This window comes from Budorcas taxicolor, chromosome 1, assembly GCF_023091745.1.
Source record: "Budorcas taxicolor isolate Tak-1 chromosome 1, Takin1.1, whole genome shotgun sequence".
NCBI classification, from domain to species: domain Eukaryota; kingdom Metazoa; phylum Chordata; class Mammalia; order Artiodactyla; family Bovidae; genus Budorcas; species Budorcas taxicolor.
The window spans coordinates 21474956-21498061 of NC_068910.1; the positions used below are offsets into that span (position 1 = coordinate 21474956).

At 39.3% G+C, this 23106-nt stretch overlaps 1 protein-coding gene across 1 annotated transcript; it reads left to right on the forward strand.

Moving 5' to 3' along the window:
* The first annotated feature begins 8276 nt into the window (after positions 1-8276).
* On the forward strand, positions 8277-22139 carry C1H3orf14 (chromosome 1 C3orf14 homolog). Its single transcript, XM_052647896.1, has 5 exons — positions 8277-8339; positions 8960-9044; positions 10401-10524; positions 19888-19962; positions 22005-22139. The coding sequence occupies exons 2-5, from the start codon at positions 8992-8994 to the stop codon at positions 22137-22139; spliced, it is 387 nt and encodes a 128-aa protein (XP_052503856.1). The 5' UTR covers positions 8277-8339; positions 8960-8991.
* The last annotated feature ends 967 nt before the right edge of the window (positions 22140-23106 follow it).

Sequence of the window (23106 nt, forward strand, 5' to 3'; positions counted from 1 at the left end):
CTGATTCACACACATAGAACAAACAAGTAACAAACATGGTCCCCCACACAAAAGGACAAACTGGAGGGCTTACTCCAAAGCAACACACACACACACACCAACAACACATAACCTATAGTCACAGAGACAGAAAATCACAGAAGGTGTAGTCTAAAACTCCACTTCCACTCCTAGACAGAGGCCTCCAAGCAGAGAGGCCAGCTCTCAAAAGAGAATGAACCTGAAGCGGCTCACTTCCTGCAAGGGAAGCAGCCCAAATGGAGTTGACGGAATTCCTAGCCTGCACAAGCCTGACTGACACCAAGTATGGACCACAGCTCTGGACCTTTCTCTGCTCCAAACAGCCTGTGCCTTGTGGTGGCCGGCACCTGTCAGGGAGAGTCCTTCCTGGTCCCCTGGAGCAAAATGAACTCTGGTAGCTGCTGGGAATTTGGGAAGGGGCAGCCCCTGGCTGGCATCAGCTTGCCATGGACACAGATCTCCTGGCTAGCTCGCCTGCTCTGTTACATTACCATTGTGAATTAAATACTAACACGTGAAAAAGCCTGTTTTCAAAGACAAAGCAAAGCAAAAATGATCCCAAACGAACACGCTGGGATATCTGTGCCAGGTTTTGGAGTGGACTTTTACGGAACACCTTGTTTATGAAAATAAGCTTTGCTTGTATTAAAAATTTTCGAGATGTTAAATATGTAACAGTTTTCCCAGTGGCAGATGGCTTGAATTGATATTGGTAAATAACTGTACATAAAATAAAACTACACTGAATTAAACGTCAGCACAAATGGCAAAATAAAATACAGGCAATACACTACTGCACAGGTGTATGCCATATTACCAGCTGAAAAAAAATCTTGCAATTACAGGCCTCCACTATTTATTTCATTTGTGTGCAATTACGTTTTATATGTGTTTGTTTAGTAATATCGATCCAAGACATCATTTTGAGAAATATAATTAACTGGACGGTAGAACAGAATGTGTGTGTGTTTTACTGTTTTTGTATTTCTGTATTTCAAAAACAAGTTGGTCTTTGTTAGTTGTGTTTAACTGCCATCTAGAGTTAAAATGAATCCATTTCCTTTCCCCTCTACTGCTCTTCAAAATTTTAGGCATATGAGCCAACATGTTTAACCCCTTCTTTCCTTCAAACAACAAAACTGTAAAAGGATGACTATCCAACTTTTCAAAGCACTAGTAAATTTCTACCGGCTGCAAATATTTTAAGTAAAAAGTGAGGCTCACATTTAATCTAGTTAAAACATTATTTCTGAATGTATAAACAAATCAATGGGCAACTAATACACATTTAGACTTGGGGAAATACAATAACAACTTAAAACTAACTTTCTATTTCTATATACACAGCCTATTTGTATTTTTTTCAGAGTCTGAAAAAAGCACTCATATATAAAGATATTATAGAATTATTCCATTTTTATATCTGAAAAAGTTGATTATGAAAATCAGCCAAATTCCAACTGTATATTTAACTAATTAACATTTTTAATATTCTTATGTTAAAAGTGGCACCCAGGGACTTCCCTGGTGGTCCAGTGGTTAAGACTTCTCGCTTCCAAGGCAGGGGTGTAGATTTGATCCCTGGTCAGGGAACTAAGATCCCCCAGGCTGCATAACACAGCCAAAAAAAAAAATTAAAAATGGCATTTGTATTCAAATTGAGGAGAAGGTTTATAAGAATAAATTACCAGTAAATTGCTCAGCTTTCAGCTTAAGAAAAACATGACTGAAAAGCAGTACCTTCTAACCTGACACCTAAGCAAGAAAGAAGAACAAACAAAACTCAAACTTGGTAGAATGAAAGAAATCATGAAGATCAGAGTAGAAATCAATGAAAGAGAAATGAAGGAAAAAACGGAAAAGACCAATAAAAGTAAAAGCTGGTTCTTTGCAAAGAGAAGAATTGATAAACCTTTAGCCGAACTCAGCAGGAAAAAAAGGGAGAGGGCTCAAATCAATAAAATTAGAAATGAAAAAGAAGTTGCAACTGATGCCACAGAAATACAAAGGATCATAAGAGACCACTTCCAGCAACCACATGCCAATAAAATGGACAACCTGGAAGAAATGAACTGGTTCTTAGAAAAGTACAATCTTCCAAGACTGAACTAGGAAGAAATAGAAACTGTGAACAGACCAATCTCAAGTACTCAAATTGAAACTAGTTTAAAAACTTCCAACCAACAGAAGTCTAGGACCAGCAGGCTTCGCAGAAGAATCCTACTGAACATTTAAGGAAGAGTTAACACCTCTCCTTCTGAAAGTCTTCTATAACTTTGCAGAGGAAGGAACACTCCCAAGCTCATTCTATGAGGCCACTGTCACCCTGACACCAAAACCAGACAAAGATATCACACACAAAAGAAGAAAATTACAGGCCAATATCACTGATGAACACAGATGCAAAATCCTCAACAAAACACTAGCAAACCAAATCCAACAATATATTAAAAGGACCATATACCATGATCGAGTGGGATTTATCCCAAGGATGTAAGGGTTCTTCAATATATGCAAATCAATGTGATATGGGTGTTTTCTTTTTTTAAATCTGTACCAAACACATTAAACCACAACAACTTCTTTGACAATATCTTTACAAATCATTAGGTCCTGAAACTAAGAAGTTGCAATGCAGTGAAAATGCCAGTTTTGTTCTTTCAAAAGGAAAGTACATAAAGTTTTCAAGTAGATACATATACCAAACAATAATGATGAAAAACCAGACGGAGCAAATAGCCTTGAATGGTCTGGATTAACACAATGGCGTTGCATTCTAAAAAGGTGGACTACCTTACCAAGTAGTCAAGCATATGTTTAAGAAAGTTTTCAATTGCTTAATCAATAGTGGACTAATGATAAAGCTGTTACAGAACTTATAAGAGCAAAATGGAGGGAGGTGGAGATGGAGAAAATAACAGGCAGAAAGGCTCTGAAAGAGAAAATTCTTACTTCAAGAAAAACCCGAGCTAAACAGTTATAGTGAAACTTGTGAATGAATTAAAAGCCACTGCGAAATCAAGGAGACAGGACTGAAGTGAGGTGATAAAAAGGCCTTTATAAGTTATACAGCTATGAGCACATTGCTTTAAGGCAGAAGGATCACATGAGCTTTGAGTTACTAAAACTTGGGAAGTAACAAGTATATATTTCTATGTATACAATACACAAATAATTTCCTATGAATTATCATGTGTGCTGTCAACTTTAAAATTCTAATACTTCCTCAAGTGCATTTCTGAACTAGTGAGGTTTTTTAATTTGACACCCCCCAACCCACTCCAGTATTCTTGACTAAAGAATCCCATGGACAGAGTCCGTGGGGTCAAAAGAGTTGGACACGAATGAGCGACTAACACTGATATACAGAATAAACCCAAATGAAATCTAAAAAGATGGCCTTTGTACAAACCATAACAGGATTTACTGTTAGTAACTTGGAGTCTTTGAAATTGTCAAGGATTCCGCAATTCTTTCAATAATTTCTTACTCTACAGCATGCCCTTCCTTTCTCATCATCAAGCCTCTCCTCTTTTCTATTTTCCACTTACTAGTCTCATCTACAAAAGCACTCCTTCTCTTTCTTACTGTCAATCCTCTATTTTCATATTCTCTGGTACCAGAAATGAAACCTTTACAATTGGGGGGAAAGAGAGGAAAACACCCTTCTCAATGCTTCCTTTCTATTGGCCCTCATTCGAGGTGTGTTCTCAAGCACACACTCCTGTGCCCAGCCCACTCACCCTGTACACCCAATCACAAAAACAGACCTCCAAACTCCGTCCACTTGCAAAGTCTCCAAATCCCACCCCCTTTTCAAACTCCACCTCAGTCTCCCAAAATGCCATCTAGACTATTCCAAGTCAGACTCATCTCTCCTGACCTTTCAAGCTCTCTCAATATCTGAATGATATATTTTAACTACACAGTCTCAAGACAATAAACATAACTACTTAGAATACTAATATCAAACAAGCTGGAGTCCATTTCCTAGCAGTGGGCTCTTAAGTCATTTGAGTTAGTCAAAACTAAGTCTCGGTTTTCTCAGCTATGAACACGGGGATGGTAAGAGTTTGGCACTGTTGCTCATGGGTTAGAAGAGTAATTCATGCCAACAGCCTCCCACAGAACGTGCAGTCAATAGGTATTTTATACTGTCAATCGTCATCCTGTAGCTTTGCATATGCCTTCACAGCCCAGCCAGACTCTAGGCCCTTGAGGGCAGAGACTGCATCTGAATAAATACATCTTTATAACTAAATCACATGTTAGTCACTCAGCTGTGTGCGACTCTTTCCGGCCCTATGGACTGTAAACCTGCCAGGCTCCTCTCTCCATGGAATTCCCCATGGACATGAAAGGCTAAGGGGATAATTATGGTATACTAATGCACAGCACTAGTCTAGGGTTAGGAAGCAACAACCACCACATATTTAGAGAAGGCCTCATTACGGACCAACTGATACTTAGTAGGTTACCATAATTTTCATGGTATGCCATGAATATCTCACTCCAGAAAGTACCTAAACTTACATAGCGAATACAGAAGCTATATGTTAATAGCTAGCCTGTGAATTGCCAGAGGTTCTTCTCCCTAGCCAGGAGAGGATCAACCATGGATTACATCAGGAGGAGGGGGCCTATCATAGCACATCTTTGGGCAGAGAGTAAATACTGGAAAATAAATGATCTCTAAGTGTCTGTGAAGTAGCCCTACTTACATTCTCTTAAAAATTGCAAGAAAATTTCCAAAGCATTCCATAGTTCACTGCCAAGGCAGGAAATGACTGAAAGAAACTGGGTTCAAAGGTCAAAGACTTGGATTTGACCCAGTTGTGTCACTATGCAAGTTTACATAAAGAAGAGAGGTGTGAAGCTTGTTTTAAGCAGCATACCAATGCTTTAATGTGCTGTCTCCCAGCTCTCTACTTCATGCAACGCATTACCAATTTAAGAAAAATCCTTATTTGTTAACGTCAATAAAAGATAAACAAGAATGCCTTGTCACCATGCAATAACTCCATTCTATTTCTACAACACAAGACCAGTTAGAGGTCTATTTTTTAATCTTTACTAAGTAAAACTAAAGGTGTATAGTGTCATCCTGCTTATTTAACTTATATGCAGAGTGCATCATGCGAAATGCTGGACTGGATGAAACATAGGTTGGAATACAGATTGCTGGGGGGAATATCATTAACCTCAGATATGCAGATGACACCACCCTTATGGCAGAAAGTAAAGAACTAAAGAGCCTCTTGATGAAAGTGAAAGAGGAGCGTGAAAAAGCTGGCTTAAAACTCAACATTCAAAAAACTAAGATCACGGTATCCAGTCCCATCACTTCAAGGCAAATAGATGGGAAAACAATGGAAGCATTGACAGGCTATTTTCCTGGGCTCCAAAACCACTGCAGATGGCAACTGCAGCCATGAAATTAAAAGACGCTTCCTCCTTGGAACAAAATCTATCACCAATCTAGACAGCATATTAAAAAGCAGAGGCATTACTTTGCCCATAAAGATCTGTCTAGTCAAAGTTATGGCTTTTCTGACAGTCATGTATGAATGTGAGAGTTGGATCATAAAGAAGGTGAGGGCAAAAGAATTGATACTTATGAACTGTGATGTTGGAGAAGACTCTTGAGAGTCCCTTGGACTGCAAGGAGATCAAACCAGTCCATTCTAAAGGAAATCAATCTTGAATATTCATTGGAAGGACTAATACTGAAGCTCCAATACTTTGGCCACCTGATGTGAAGAGTTGACTCATTAGAAAAGACCCTAATGCTGGGAAAGATTGGAGGCAGGAGGAGAAGGGGACGACAGAGGATGAGATGGTTGGATGGCATCACCAACTCGATGGACATGAGTTTGAGCAAGCTCCACGAGTTGGTGATGGACAGGAAAGCCTGGCATGCTGCAGTCCATGGAGTCCCAAAGAGTCAAACATGACTGAGAGACTTAACTGAACTGAAGTAAAGCTTAAGTCCTAGCAACTGAAGACACAGCTCTCCTACATTATGATGAAATTTCAACAGGGGAAGTTATTTAACCCATTCATTCAAAAATATTTACTGAACAACTATAGTCAGGCAGTTTCAATAGCTCAGCAAATAAAAAGAGAAAATTAAAAGGAAGTTCAAATCCTAGTTGGAGGTGCCTCCTAAACAAATGAACAAGTGATTAGAAAATACGTGGAATGATACTGTGTTCTGGAGAGAAGCAAAGGAGGAGAAGGAGCATGAAGGGTGAAGAGGCAGACTTGAGATCCTCTACTGGAGGTTCAGGGACTAGTTCACTGAGGAAGCAGCACTGAAAGATAAGAACTGAATCCTTGTCAATATCTGGGGAAAGGCCTTTTCAAGCCAAGAAAACACAGAAGTGCAGTAGTCCTCAAGCAGGAGATATTCTGGAAGAAAAAACATAATTTAAACACCTAGAATGGAGTCCTAGCTCTTTGCCCTTTACCAACTCAGTAACCTTCAGAAAGAAAACATTATCCCACCTGAACCTCAATATTTTACTCTGTAATTAAGGATACTACCATGTAACTTACAAAGTTCTTTCAATGGGAATGTTTAAGAATGTACAGCACCGAAGGATTATTCTCAAATGATTTTGTCCAGAGGGCTGTGGGAAATTTAATGGAGGCTCTGATTGGCTTCCAGCTACCACTTAAATCAATGATCAAGTTTGTTTCCTTGTCTGTCAAATGAGAAGAATGGCATCTATCTCAGCAGGCCTTGTGGGGATTCAGAATGAGATCATCCACAGAAATACAGGGACTGATACGCGTATTTCTCAACAAGTGAAAAATCAGCATTATTATCCCTATGGGGGCTGCCCTACAAGCAGGAAGAGCTCTGCTGTCCGGCTGGGCATCAGACGCCCAGGGTGAAGCTCTCTGAAGCTGTTCCCTGGGCATTTGTGGACCTGACCGTGCTTACGTGATTAATCACTTCAGTCGAGTCTTACTCTTTTCGATCCCACAGACTGTAGCCCACCAGGCTCCTCTGTCCATGGGATCCTCCAGGCAAGAATACTGGAGTGGGCCACCATTTCCATCTCCAGGGGATATTCCCAACCCACGAATCAAACCGCCTCTCCTAGTCTCCTGCTTTGGCAGGCGAGTTCTTACCACTAGCGCCACCTGGGAAGCCCTGATTGTAAAGTCTGTTTTAAACACTTCGCAGGACTCTTAAGTGTTTTTCCCCCCTCCACATTCTACTGTGATGTTCTGGCTTGTAGAAACCATTTTCACTCTCTACAGTATTTTCAATACATGCAAGTACACTTAAAAGAGGCTTGAACTTAAGCTACCACCAAAGTGATTTTCCACTCAGCTTGCAACGACTTCACAGTCCTTCGGAGCCGCCTTACTTCACTACCGTTTGGTGCTAGACGCGCTCCTTTTATAAGTACGTGATGACATCACTTCGCGTTGCGCTTGCGCATCTTGGTGGCGTGGCCACGCCCACGCCTGCGCGGAGACCTAACGTCCGCACAGTCTGTGGCGCGCCTTCCCGGAAGAAGTCAATACGGGGCTCGGTGAGTGAGGTCCAACAGTAGGACGGCCGGTGGGTGAGTGCCCCGAGTGTCCGAAGGACAGCTGTGCGCTGGTGGCGAGGATGCTGTTAAAGGGGAAGAGGTAGGGTGATGAGGAAAGTTCCCGAGTCCTTCCAGAGTAAGCGAGAGTTGCAGTGGTTGGTGAGCTGATGACTCCGAAAAGCTGCGGATCTTCGTCTCCGAAGGCAGACTTTTCCTAAGTGCTGATGCTGGTCGACACAGAAAAGAAGTTACCATGGACTCACTTCCAGCGATTTCCTTGACACCGCATTCAAAACTGGGAGAAAGGTCTGCAGTGATTTCGTCGGAAATCTGTAATTCGACCCCTTCCGGGCTAGCCTGCGCGCGATTGCTGTCCGCGGTGCTGAAAACAGAGCGGTATCTTCAGGAAGAAACCCGTTGAGGGCAGGGCAGTATTTCCATTTTCCTCGGCTTTGCTCAGAGTCTCTCTGTGTGTGCTGAAGGAAAGGCTCATTATTATTATTATTTTTAAATAAGCGCTGGACACGCAGGCGACGAGCAGACAACCAGTATTTGTTTCATAAAATTTAGGAAAGCCAGTGCTTCATTCTAAGACTGAATTTTCATTTTTAAAAAAATATATATTATTTCGGTTTAGTTGCATTCTTCCTTTGTGCAGTCAGGAAACTTCAGTCCTTGCACCCAACCAAATGATTTGCCTTCAGACTCACAGCCATCCAAGTAGTTCGCTAGACCTCTGTCTGTATTGGCCCAGGCACTTCTACCAAGGTGAGCTTGCTTATGGCGTACAGTGTGTTGTGAAAATGGGTTTTCCTAGACTCCCCTAATGAAGAGTCCAGAGCAGGCAGGGTAAGGTGAAACCACTTTAATGTGCTTTTCTTCACCGTTAGGCATGAAAAATACTTCCCCATTTGGAAGAGAGATAGTAGAACTGGGCAGTCTTCCAAAAAAAGGAAAGACCATGAGTTTCCAGTTGGTTTTCATACTTGTTTATCTCTCTGTGTATCTGAGGGATGGTGTTTCTCTGAATTATACACTGTGGATTTTTTTTTTCTTTTTTGTTGATTCAGTAAAATGTTTACTAGTCTTGGTACCAGCTGCTTCTTTGTTTTGAATTCTGATTAAGGTTAAAGTGTGTGTGTGGTTGGGGCGGGGGGGGACAGGGGAAGTATGCTGTGTTTACCTGCGTCAGTGTTCTGGGATGCATATGGCACCTGGGAAACTATGCATTGTGAGTAAACATGTAAAATGAAAGAATGCATTTAAAAACATCAGTACAGCCCAAGCTGTATTCTTCCCTTCTGAGACAGAACCAATAGATTGAGGTGCTGAATGATCAAAGCTAAGGCCATGGGGTAGAAATAACTTTAAATGTCCTTACTATTTAGCAGAAAGCTTATCGAGGCAGCTTTGATTAAAGATGACATCTCTGCTCACTCAAGAAATTCGCCTTTCTATAAGACATGAAGAAATGTAAGTTGTTGTTGTTGTTTTAAAAAGGCTAATCTCAATGTATACACTGTACTGGCTTTATTAATGACACTGTATGCACAGGAAAACTTAAAAATCTGTGTGTCATTTTTTGTGATACTTGAGAGATTTTGGTTTTAAGGAATGTCATTACCCCTCAAGAATAACACAGATTAAAAGGTCTAATTATGTTTTATGTCTTTTAACTTCTTGTTACTAATACCTACATAAATTCACTCTCCCTCTTACCCGCTCTATGCTCTACACTGCTATTCAATGAACTTCTCTAAGCCTTTTACCAAGGCCAGCTTTCATGAGAATGTGACCTTTATAGTCACAGGCCCTGCACTAGATTTAGTCTAGGAGCAAAATTTTCATTTGCACTGGGCTCTGCAAATTATATGGCCAGTCCTGCACTTTTATTTAGTATTAACCCTTCTCTACCCTCTGTTTGTGGGCTCTCATGTTTTGCTTTTCTTTAATTAATTACCAGCCTCTCTGCCATGGCCTTCTAAGGTATTTTTCTTATGAAAATGACTTTTCAAAGACCTAGGTTTTTATTTCTACTCTCAAGAACAACCCTGTGCAACATACTGTTTCCTGAGAATCTCCTCAACTCTTTGAGAAATAGTTAGACTGTTACTGTACAGTAACACCAGTAACTGGTGTATTTTTTCTCATTTGATCACTTAATAAGACTAAACACTTATAAAAGGAGTATTTAACCATGGAGAAACTTTTGAAGTCCATTATATATAACAAAGTTAGTTTGATAATTTATTTGCAACTTTCTACATCTTCGATTAGTTTTACCATGTTGTGAGTATGCATGTGTACACACAGCCTCTCACTCATATATGGAACCATCATCTTTCTCTTGGAAAAAGAGGAAAAAAATATTTTTATTGCTTCTTCAAACATATGGAAGTTTAGCACAATTCTAAATGTGTAACATAAGATTCAGGGGTACTGAAGTGTTAAGCAGAAGGTTTTGTATAGCAAGTCATACCAATGTATGTGTGGGGAGGTATATATAAGTATGTGTACAAAGGGATATGGATTACAGTTTGCATTTTCACTAAATATTTTCCAACACTTTAAAATACTTTCAAGACTAGAGAGGTTAAAAAAACACAAGTGTGTACTTACAGTGTAAATATGAAAATAAAAATAATTTCACTGAGACTGAAGACTTACTGAACTCCCTAAGTTTTTCACTGTCTTATTAACTGACATATAGTAACTGGCTTTCAAAGTAGGTTGAACTGGGAGTGAGGTGCAATTAAGCAATGATTTATACTGGCCAAGCAATAAAATGTTTCTTTTTAAAATCTTTACATAATCTTCATTTTTTTGTAGAGTATCACAAAGATTAATGTTACTTCAACGAATGGAGAATAAACCTGAAGATCAAAACAAGGGAAGGGCCTCTCAGACACAAGCAGCTAAGGCTGCTTTACAAAGGAATGTTAGTCTTTTAAAGGTAAGATTCTCTGAATTAAACCTGTTTTCCCCACTTTTGCAAAAAGGTTTTAATTCAATTTCATTACTTTGATTTATGTAATTCCTTTAAGTAACAAATAGAATTAATGATACACTGCTATTTAAATTCATGTTAACTGGACAAGAAGCATGGATTCTCACTTATTAAAATGAAAGCCTTGATGTTTGCTTAGGCTAATGAAAAATCAGTCACTATAAAAAGAACTTTAAAGTCACCTTTGTGCAAGAAGTAATAAATAGAAGACATAGCTTCTGGGGACTTGCCTGGCAGTCCAGTGGTTAAGAATCCGTCTTCTGATGCAGGGGATGTGAGTTGGATCCGTGGTCAGGGAACTAAGATTCCTCATGCCCATATCGCAACTAAGACCTAACACAACCAAAAAAAAAAAAAAAGACATAGCTTCTATCTTCCATCTTCTTTTATTTGTAGGGAGATTCTGAAACATGATAAAGTACCTATAATATGCTCTAAATAATTTGATTTTGCCCTCCTGGGGCCACAGTCAATATACAGATTTCGTATCTAAGGTAACAGATTTCCCAGGATCTTCTTTGATGGTGATGGAGGAGGTGGTCAAAGTATGTGACTGCGCAGGGCCTCACCATTTGGCCAGTGTGCCCATTTGGAGTAAAATCATATGTGTAACATTTTTGGCTGCTTGCTGTACTTTGCTTCCAGAATTGTATGGCTTCATCCATAATTAAAACCCTAAAGTTTGCTTCCATTCGAGCTTCCAAGAGATCCTATGACTAAAACATTTGGTAGTAAGGCTATATTATTTAAGTTATAAAGCAGTGTTTTCAGTTTTTTATTGTTAAATATTTTCATCGATAGGCATGATGTAGTTCTCTTCTGTCCTCACTAGAGGATAAAGGAAGAGGAAAATTCAGTTATCTTCTCAGCTTCTGGCAGTTTGATCCACAGTAATTTAAGTCACAGCCATAGTGCTACCAAAGCATTCTATATTGCCATATGTCTTACTTGCCCAATGGTATTTGCAATATTTATTTTTAAATGGAAATATATAGGGTAATCTAGAAGTTGCTCTGAAAAGTCAGAAAATCCAAATTGGAAGTCTTCACGGCTTGCTTGCTACTTGTTACGACGAGTGCAGGTAATATCGGCGAGTGCAGGTAATATTGTCTTCCTTTTAATGCCCAAGTATTTGACGAATGCCCAGCTCTTTACTCTTGAACTAGTTCTGAGCAGAAAGTGAGGGTAACAAAGTAACTACAAGCTAGGTCCTTTACATTAAGTAGCTTACAGGTTCTGCTCATGACCTAAAATATGCACAAAATAGAGACCCTGTATGATCAAACATTAATTACATGCTGTGGAGACTCAGCAATTTGCTGTGCGCGCAGTTGCTCAGCTGTGTCCGACTCTTTGCGACCCCATGGACTGCAGCTGCCAGTCTCCTCTGTCCATGGTGATTTCCCAGGCAAGAATACTGGAGTGGGTTGCCACGCCCTCCTCCAGGGTACTCAGCACTTTAGGAGTGTTAAAGTACTTAGCACTTTAGAAGTGTTAAAAACTCTTGGAGAGCTAGAATATTCTATGAGGTCTCAGAGAAGATGCTAAGCTAAGCGGGAAGACATTCCATTGAGTTTTCAAGGAAGAGCCAAGACCAGAAGAAGAATGAATGGCCTATTAATGTTCATGGGATCCTAAGCTAACTGGCTTGGAGAGCCCCAGGAAACAGGCTGAATATATATTGTGAGACAAAATGAAGTTGAGACTTGGTATGTAGAGATAATATAGTGTTGTGAGCAAAAAAATGAAAAAAAACAGCAAGACTTAAACATATGAAAGAGTTTTAAAGAAAGATTCATTTGCTATTTAGCAAAGTAATTTCAAAAATGGAGAGTTTTAAGGAGGTAGCTAAGAAATCACTGTCATATCTAGAGGGAAGGTAATGAACCTAGTTTCATAGTCTTGAGAAACCAGTTTGGTATGGTGTTTTTTCCCTTAATTACCAAAAATAATACACTCTCATTATAAAAAAACTTGAAAGAGCAAAGATGGAAAACCTTCTATATCATCTGCCTATCTAGAAATTAGTATATTTTTCTATATTTCCTTTCACCTTTTTATAAACAATTTTTATAAACATTTTTTAATCCTAGGTAAAGTTAGAGATACAATTTCCCCCTATTTTTTAACATGTGTGCTTAGTCACTTTGAATAATTGGATATGCAACCTTTTTTTTTGTCCTTCTTTCCCTCATATAATTTTTATATACAAGGGATATAATTTTAGTGGCTCTCCCACAGAAGTTATTGTTAAGATAAATAGGACATGATTACAGAATTTGAGCTGGAAAAGACTGTAAAAAGCATATAGCTTTAGATTCTTATCTAAAGTCTTTTTTGCTTTGTTTTGTTTTTTAGCATAAAAACTTTTCCCACAGATGTAAAATAAAGGTCTTCCCCTATGCTTAGTGGTAAACAACCCACGTGCCAATGCAGGAGATGCAAGTTCAACCCCTGGGTTGGGAAGATCCCCTGCAGGAGGAAATGGCAACCTACTCCAGTATTCTCGCCTGGGAAATACTGTGGACGGAGGAGCCTGGCGGGCAACAGTCCAAAGGGTCACAAAGATTCAGACATGAGTGAGCACACACAGTAGATAAAAGTGGTCCTACTTTGGCCCAAAGTCCTACAATCCATTCCTTGACTATACTGCCGTGGCTCTAGAGAACTGGGAAAACCACTCATCTGGGCTAATCCCTTAATTTATAGAGATGAGAAAACCATCATGTATCACTCCTAACATCCCTTTGCAAGAACAGATTAAATAGGATTTCCTGGGCAGTTCAGTGGTTAAGACTCTGCTCCCAATGCAGGGGGCACAGATTTGATCTGCAGTCAAGGAATTAAGATACCCCTGAACACACACACACACAGACTTACACAAAGAGATTAAGTTATAGCAGGATAGCTACTGAAGTACTGAGTGCAATTGAAAATGGTACCCTTAAAACCAGGTAGCACTCCTATAATATAGTAAACAAAATAAGGATGACTGTATACTGTCCATTATCTGACCTTATTCCCATGTTCTGAACAGTATCATGAACACTAAAAGGGCATGAGCTTTAAGAAAGAAAGATAAAACACTAGTATCTTTCAATGACATGTCTTTATACTTAAGAGAAGCCAAAGTTGTTTCACAACTAGTATGAGTTGAGTAAAATTAATGGGTAAACCACAAACGTATAAAAATCAATAGCAGTCCTATGTATGCTACTGCTGCTAAGTCGCTTCAGTCGTGTCTGACTCTGTGGGACCCCATAGACGGCGGCCCACCAGGCTCCCCCATCCCTGGGATTCTCCAGGCAAGAATACTGGAATGGGTTGCCATTTCATGAAAATGAAAATGCATGAAAAGTGAAAAGTGAAAGTGAAGTTGCTCAGTCGTGTCCGACTCTTAGCGACCCCATGGACTGCAGCCTACCAGGCTCATCCATCCATGGGATTTTCCAGGCAAGAGTACTGAAGTGAGGTGCCATTGCCTTCTTCGAATCCTATGTATACAGGTGGAAAATAGAGATCACATTCACATTAGCAATAAAATTATAAAATACATACTTGGGAATGCTCTTAACAAAGGATCTGCATGACTGCTATGAAGATAATTATTACACTTCAGTGGCAGTTTTAAGGGAAAACTTAAATGAAGACATAAGCCTTAATCCTGACTGGGGAAACTATTATTTTTTCTAAGTCATCTGTCACAAAATTATTTTTAGATTTAGTAAAATCCCAAGAAAAATGTTCTTTAGTTGCATTTGAATAAATAAATTAGCACAAATATCAAAGACTGATTTTAAAGGGGGAATAAGAGTAATCCCATCAAAGATTCAAACTTAGTAAAAACTGTATATGAATGTAAGTAGTGAAGAAAATTCACAGTGAGGGTTTAGTCAGTAAATATCATAGAAGACAGTGGATTTTGAACACTAGCTCAGTGATTTTTATTTTCTGTTACCGTTAATACAATGAACTCTATCTGCCTTTTAAAATCAAACATAAATGGACTTAGAAGCCAGAAAATATTTTATTTCTACAAATATTTCCATGATATAAACCGCCCTCTTTCCCACCTTTCCCTCCACAAAATTTAGTTTAAACCCCAAAAGATGCTTTTTTGGTAACAGACATCCTCTTGTGAGATGGACCAACAGGACAGAGTGAGGAAGAATGAGAGTGGCCTCCAGCAGATTAGACACACAGCCAGTGCTTTCCTTCAGGGACATCCTGGAAGCCTCCATGGGGCAGCTGGCAGTCAGAACTGCCACCCAGGATGGCCAGTACTTGCCGGCCCATGTGCTCCTCTTTCCTCTCACATTTCTCACTTTCCCCAGTGCATATGTTTAACACATGTCTCTGCATTCTTTGTACCAATGACCCTTGCACTTCATGTCTTTAATATCTTATTTTTTGTATCCCAGAAATTGCCCCTCCAGCAGCTTAAAAGATTAAACCCAGGCCAGCCACAGCTCGATGAGGAGGGATGGATGTACGCAGGGAGGAGGAAAGACAGATCTTGGTATATGATGCTTTATGCTCCTTCCTTTTCCTATTCAGGAGTCAACTTGTTTATACAGGCTCCCGAGTCATGCCATAGAGTAACAGTTATACTGTCATCCACTGGAAGCTTGTTTTTTAATTGCTATGAAAAATCTCACAACTATGCAAAATAAGGGATAAAAGAATGTTTCCATGCACTTATCACCCACATTGAATCATTGTCAGAACACAGCCAGCTTGTTTTGTCTATACTCTTCACCTCTACCCCTCACATCACTTTGAAGCTAACCTCAGACCCTGCATTGTTTCACCTGTAAATATTTCAGTGTATCCCTTTATTTCAGTGTCTGTCACTAAAATATAAGGACTGTTTTAACCAAAATCAAAATGTCAGTGTCAACCTAAGAAATGAACAATAAACCCTCAAATAGCTAATCAGGTTCCAAATAAAAGTCAACTTGTAATTGATAGGTTTCCTAAATTTCTCACAGTACTCCCTGCTCTTTTATCCCCCCTTTTAATACATTTGTTAAAGGAACTGGGTCATTTGTCCTGTTGAGCTTCTGGGTATTGCTACTTCCATCACTGAGGTTCTCATTTAACATGTTCCTCTGTTCCCCCTCACTCCTTTTAATATAATTGACAGATCTAAGTTGTGTTGTGCAACAGAAGTGTGGTGCAAGCCACATATGTAATTTTAAATTTCCAAGGAACTAATTTTAATAATGTCAACCTAAACAGATTAAATAAAATGTTAAGATTTCAAACATATTTCAAATGTAATTGCTATTAAAAGTTAGTAAATATTTTATATTCTATTTTCTTACTAGACCTTCAAAATTCAGTGTGTATTGTACATCACAACACATCTTAATTCAGACTTGTATATTTTGAGTGCTCAGCAGCTACTTGAGGCTAAGAAATAATCCATTAACAGTGCAGATTAGAGAGGCCTGAGTAGATTCAGATTCTGTGTTTTGGGGAAGAACACTTCCATAATGCCAGCTGTCTCTCTTTTTTTGGAATGTTAGGCATTGATGATCACTGCCTAAGTATACTCATTAGGGGTTATGAAAAGCAGTATTCAAATTCTTTTATTCCTTCTCATTCAACTGCTGATTAGTTATATTAAGAGACACTTGTCCTCATCAATTATTTAATTACACTGACGTATATTTCATAGAGGAAAAAGCATGATGAATGCTTGATTCTATTTAGTTTTCAAAATAATAGGTTGGCTCTCTACTGTCCTACAAAAGTGACCAATTAGGTGTTGTTGGTTTTGGTTGTTTTTTAATATTGTTTTGTGTTTTGTTGCTGTTGTTTTTTGAGGTGTCCTGGATTGGAAATGTTTCAATACATTTCAACATTTATTCCCATTTATTCTCAACTTGTCCCATTTTTAACAAGTGGGAACTTCTTCAGATTAGCTCCTGAATGCCTCTGCTGAAATCTTAGCAGCATGACAGTTTCCTTTCTGTTCTGATGAGACATTCCAGGCTCATCATGTGCAATTGTTGCTGAGACCTGGAACAGCCACTGTTCCAAGGAGCCGTGGATCCTCTTGGTAGAAAATATGTTCAGAGCCCTCTATCTGGGCAATGGTGGTGTTTATTGTGACCTTTTTTTTTTTTTTTTTAAAGATAAGAGATCCTATCAGAAATTCCAGGATTCCAGTTTGCAAGGCTTTTAACTTAAAATCATAGATTTCATACCTCTGACTTCTTTTTCTCAAATCCAAAATCTGTTCCCAAAGAAGTTTCCAACACCAGCACAACTACTTCTGTACCTTATATCCTATGATCCAGACAACACTGTCACCATCCATGTGATTATAAAGAATGGTTTTCAGTAAGATGCTTTTACTAAGATTCTTTCTGTCCTTAGGGTATATCTCACTAGGGGTGCTCACTCAAAACATCGTGTTCTAAGGTCATTTGATATATTTATTCTCTGTGTGGTTATGCCACCAACTAGATAGCAGTTAGATCTATTTATTTTCAATTTGTAGGGACTGGTTTTTCAGTTGTTTTCTAACTGCATACAATTTTCAATGGTCTAGTGACAAGTCTATACAGCAGGACAACAAGATAGTCAGGTAAAGCTGGCCAGCAAGCCCCTGTTCTCCTCTTTCTTCCTTTTCTTACCCTACCTCCTTGGGTACTTTTTTTTTCTTAAGTTTCTGATTTATACTCAGGATTCTTTGACCCTTCAGCCTGTATTTACTTAATGAATATTTCAGTACCTAGTACATACCCTCTTGTTAGATTCTCAGATGCTTAAAGGTTATAAGAGACAGTCCTTTCCTTTGGGAAGCATATAGTGAAAAAGAAGGTTCTTATGTTGAAGGATTAAGATACAACTTGCTACAGAAGGCTGCCGTCAAATTGCTGAGATTCTGAGTCAGGCTAAGGAATGCCTGCTTGATCCTCTGTGTTGTGGGTACCAATTATTATTTTTTTTTAATCTAGGGGAGGACATATTTAAAGTAGTTTTTAGCAGAGCTAATCAATTCCAAGTTATGTATGTATTAAAGTACGATATGGTCTAGGCATGAGTACAAGTAAGCATTAAGTATTTGTTGAATGAATAAGTGTAATTAGAAGGCCACAGCATTAAGAATCACATGAAAAGGGCAGAGGAAACATCCTGAAAGAACAATATAGGGAGCGCTGAATTTTTAAATGGCAGGAATAAGATTTGGAATTACACGATATAGCATAGGTATCTGAATGGATAGAATTCCCACTAGTATACGTTTAATACATTCAGTGGAAAAAGATGAGTTTAGTTTTATCAGGTTGAGAATTAAGGGCCAGGAAAGAAACTAGCCATCCTTCTACGATAATAATTGATACTACATCAGAGACAATCTTGGAGGGAGAAAAAGTGAAAAGATGGGGCCAGATGTCTCAAATCTTAAGAAAGCCCACACTGAGGATTAATGAGAGAAAAAAACAGCCAGCCAAGGAGAGGAGGAGGAGGAGGAGTCCGAGAGGTAAGCGAAACATCGAAGGAAGTGAAATACGACTTGAGCTAAGGAAGAAGTTCTCTGGAGGGGTGATAATCCCTTGTCCAAATGCTGCAGAGATGGCAGCCGGGTTCAGCGGACTTGGGCCTGCTTTTCCAGGCCATGCGTCCCTCTCCACCTGTCTGCTCTTTCCATTGCAAATCTGCTCTTCTCTATAAGATACTTGGTGTTCTTATTTTCTGATCTTTAAGAAAAATGTTTAATCTTGCCTATAGGTGCTAGTAGCACCTGGATCTCCCAGTTCAGGCAACTTTGTAATTGTTCATAGAATAATGGTAACATTGGGGTTGTGAGTTTTGTTTGATTCCTAGATGTATAAAGTGGTTTTTCCAGAACCTTGTTGAATCTTGGTGTAAGCAGAAGAGTTGGTATCCCCTGTCTGTTGTATCATTGACATCAAAAGCCCTCTAAGCCTGCGTGTTGGTTGTGAACTGCTGGTATGGGATAGACATGCTAATAGATGGGCTTTTTATCCCTAAATCGTTTTCTTTCCCCTTCAAATCACCTTCCTCCAGACAGCAGGTGCACTAATGGTTGTGCAACTTTGGGGAGTCCCTTTAGGGAATTTCCTGTTTTTCCCTTTTCCATTTCACACCCATTCCTTGCTCCCGCCGCTGCCATCTGCTATCTCTTTTCTCCTGTTCAGCGTTGGCTTCTTCACACCCCACTCCCACGCCCTTTTCCATCGCTCTCCTTCTGTCCAACAGCCCTGTACTCAGATCGCTCCTGTGCTTCTACATGGAGCAGAGAACTTTTTCTTTTCTATCAACTTATTAAGCTGAGAGACAGAATTTACACAGCCTTCCCACCAGTGGCCCTGTGAACTTGACAAACCTAAGCAAGCACAAGACAGCAGAGGTGCTGATTTGGGGAGAATTTACCACACAGGGCTTGAGTATCTCTGTAACGACTGGTAAAGTCTTATGTTTCTGGGCATGAACTTTATGTCTAGATCTAGAGAAAATCGTTCCTGAAGTATGAATCAAGCTTAAATACTCTTGTGTTTCTACATCCATAGGAGAAAACATAAATATCTACATGTTGAAGTACTTAGTAACACACAGTGCTTGAATGCCATGAGCTGAAGGATACACTACCTTGCAATAAAATTTGCCTTTGAGATTAGCTTAGAAACCTGGTACTATAAGTCTAAACAGCGTAGTGAAAGGTTCTTGTTGCCTGAGTACTCAGGTACCTCATGGACCTTTTAAATATAGGGAATATTTGCCTATGTATAAAATTCAAATATGGAGTCCCGCATAAATGAAAGGTGTGTCATTAATATACCATGTGCATGATTTCGACAGACTAGAACTCTCTACTTTGAAGGTTAGCCTAGCGTGGGTCTGAGGATCTGATTGTTTTTAGTATCGGAATATTTGACTATTTTATCCATCTGGCTGTTTTTAAAGGATTTTAAAGCTAAGTTAGTCCTCTGAGCAGTTTTAGAGGAAGTTCTTTTTCCAAGAATTATTGGCATTTACTAACTACTTAAAATGAAAAAGGCAGAACTTAGATGTACCACCCCCATCCCCTGCCTTTTATTTTAAAACAAGAAACGCTTCCTTCTCTATTTGCAACTGGTTAATTAAGCAGTGATCAGTTCTCTGTCAGCATCATCTCCATGAGTTTAAACTGTGTATGCAGAGGAGAGATGAAGCAAGAGATTAGAAATATATAGATACTGCTATTACAGGTGCTGTGTGTGTGTGTGTGTGTGTGTGTGTGTGTGTGTGTGTGTGTGTGAATGTTTTGAAAAATGCTTCTATCTGTTTCAGGATATAGAAGCGGCAGAGAAGTCTCTACAGACCCGGATTCATCCAGTTCTACCACCTGAGGTGGCTGCTCTTGAGGTGAGAATCTTAAGGACCAAATGTCCAACAAGAGACCCTATTCTGTCAGTAGTGCATTTTAAGTGGCTCTGTGTATTTCCCAGCTTTCTGCGTTCAATAAAATACACCAAATGTATCTGATTGATCTGTGTCCACAGTGCCATACCTTGTACATTGTAGTAATCTGTAAGTATTTTGGTTTTAAAAAAATTTTTACGTCGAGTGAAAATTTTGTCAAGACTTTGTGTCTTTTCACCGAGTCACTTAGAAACTACTTTCTTGTTAAATCCTAACAGACAATATGCACTAAATCTTAAGATGACAGCCTCACCAAAATGCTTTTCCTGTTGGCTGATGTTACAAGTAGCAGCTCAGTCTCTTCACCGAAAAATGCAACCAACGCTATTTAAATGCATATTATCATGCAGTACAGCGTGGCTTTTGTCTGTTTGATTTTGCTCTGTTCAAGAACAGATTGAGAAGATGGCTGGCAAAAATAAACCATAGTTGGTATATGCATGTATGTGTGCTGAACGGGAATTTGCTACATATAAAATAGTTTGACTGTATTTTTAATGACCTTTTTCTAAGTGCAGTTTTGCTTGCTGCCTAACCAAGGAGGTGAACAGACTCAAAAATGAAAGGCTGAGAATTTGCCCCGCAATCTTCTGTGTCATCTAGGGTAATAAGAAAAGGCAGTGATCAAGGACAGAAAAAACTCCCGTTCAAAGTTGTGCCCTGGGCATGTCTTTTCCTTTGTTGCATTTTCCAATACCTTACCCTGGCCTGCACAGGGCTCACACAATAGGGGTTAATCCAGCCGTGAATGGCAGAGAAACACCCAACCACAGGCCCTGGCTGGTATTTTTCTTAGCTAGTCTCGCACAGCAGGATGGCCCCTGTTTTAAGTATGTCAGGCTACTTCTCAGACCACATGCATAGATGCACAGATAAGTGGAGTCCCTTTTTCAGCTTTCAGAACTCCCGTTATCTTTTTTTTTTTAATGACAGTATTTTATTTTTTTGGTCATGCAGCACATGGGATCTTAGTTCTCTGACCACAGGTCAAGCCCAAGTCCCCTGTTGTAGAAGCGCCACACCCTAACCACTGGACCACTGGGAAGTTCCTCCCACCCCATACCTTTTTATTGCTCAGAGTGTGTCCCCAATGCTATCTAACTCTTTGAATTTCCCAAGATGAGACCGGTAGTGACGATCTCATATAAAATGCCCTCCTACGACACAGAGGTTTTGGCAGCTTACTTAGGACAGTCAACCAAGAAACCACCCAGCTGGTGGACAGCGATCCAGTGATGCAATTGGAGCTTCTGGAGCTGGGACTGCTCCAGCCAAGGCAGAAACACAGCACCTCAATTTCCAAGTTATTTGAATTAAAAAGAGCTAGGTGATGTTGGTATTATTTTGTCATTATCCAAAAAAGTGTGGGAAGAAACTACAGTTTGTCCCAATGTGCTCTTCGAATAGATAGAGTGGATACATATTTTAAATGTTTCTCCCTCATACAATTAAGGGGTTAATTCACCCAAATCCTGTTATCATCCTCTTTATATTTCAGTTCCTGATCTCATCCCAGGTCACTTCTTTTTCTGTTAATTCTAAAGCAGTTGTTCACAGTGAATCATTTCATTGTGATAATTACAGTATGAGGAGTCATTTGGTATGGGATTAGAAACATTAAGCAAGAACTTTTAATGATTTGGGGGCCATAAATGATACTACTTGGAATAATCACATGATTGGCCACAAGAGGGCGTGTAAAATCACAATAAAATTGTAAAACCTGTAATTCTGCCAGGCTCTGGTTTTACTGAGAAATTTGAAAATTAACACTAGTAAGTAGCCAGATTTTTTTTCTAAAATTAACATAAAATATTCTGCAGAGGAAGTGCATTCTACGTATATGTGTGAGTGTGTGTGAGTGTGTGTGTACATGCACTCACACACACTTAAGGGAATAAACATTTAGACTATTATGAAGCGCCAAGTTCAATTGCCTGATATGCTTTTTCACTTTTGGATGTTGTCCCCCCCTCCCCCGCCAGACTCTTTACTGGGCATCAGTAGAAGAATATATTCCCAAATGGGAGCAGTTTCTTTTAGGAAGAGCGCCGTATCCTGCTAGTAGTGAAAATGGAAATGAAGCAGAAGATACCATTCCAAAGAGGGCGAAGCAATAGCTTCTCCACATAGTATTTCAGAAACCTGTCAAGTAAAGCTGTACATTAAAGAGCATTCAGGTCGCTGCGGGGACTTCAGGACTCAGAGAGATTGCCTCATCACCTCCTCTGCGGCAATGAAGGGTTGAGAATCTACCGGCAGCTTTCAGGTTCTCACTGGAAGCTCCACTGCTATTTCAGTGTCATAAATTTGTTTTCTACCAAATCCATGGAAGTGTGTTAGAAGCTGATATTGGAAAATGGACTGTTGAGTAAATAAGTTGCTAACCGAGTGTTGTGTGCTGTTTTTTTTTTTTTTTTTATCTAATCATATACCATGATTCTCATCTAAACAGTGAATACCAGATTAGATATTTTCTAGAATCTTTACTTTTCAGTTATTTTATTAAGAGGATAAGGCACAGGATCCAAGAGGTTTGCTTACATTTTAGTTTTTTAACAGGTGAAAAGACAATGACAACTGCTTTAGTATAGTAACAGAGATTAGGAAATAGAGTCATAGGATGTTGTCCCTCATAGATAACTGATCCTGTACAAATTCTGGAAGAAAGAAGTGAACTGTTAAGCATTCAATAAGCAGCTAGTTTCAGGAGGGCTCAGACTGGGTTCTGAGAAAAGAACTGGTAGAGCTGTGAATGGTCACTGGATTTTGAGTTGATTATTTAAAGATTGCCAACCTATGAATACAAGTAACTCCTCTCTTATCTTTTCATCTTTAAATCTGCCCTTCCTTCTCCCTTCTATTTTTGTTAGTTCTCAAACAACTGTCAGTCAGAAAGCTTTGGGTCACAACCCTGAACAGCTCTGAGACTGTTCAATCCACCACTGCTAGAGAGCTCAAAAAAAAAAAATCTAATTTTTCTAATTATAAAAGCAGCTCCTGCTTAGTAAAGGGAGTCCACATCACAATGAAAGACTTTCAATTTCAAACCGGTTTGTGGTTTTATAATATGACAATAGGACAAGC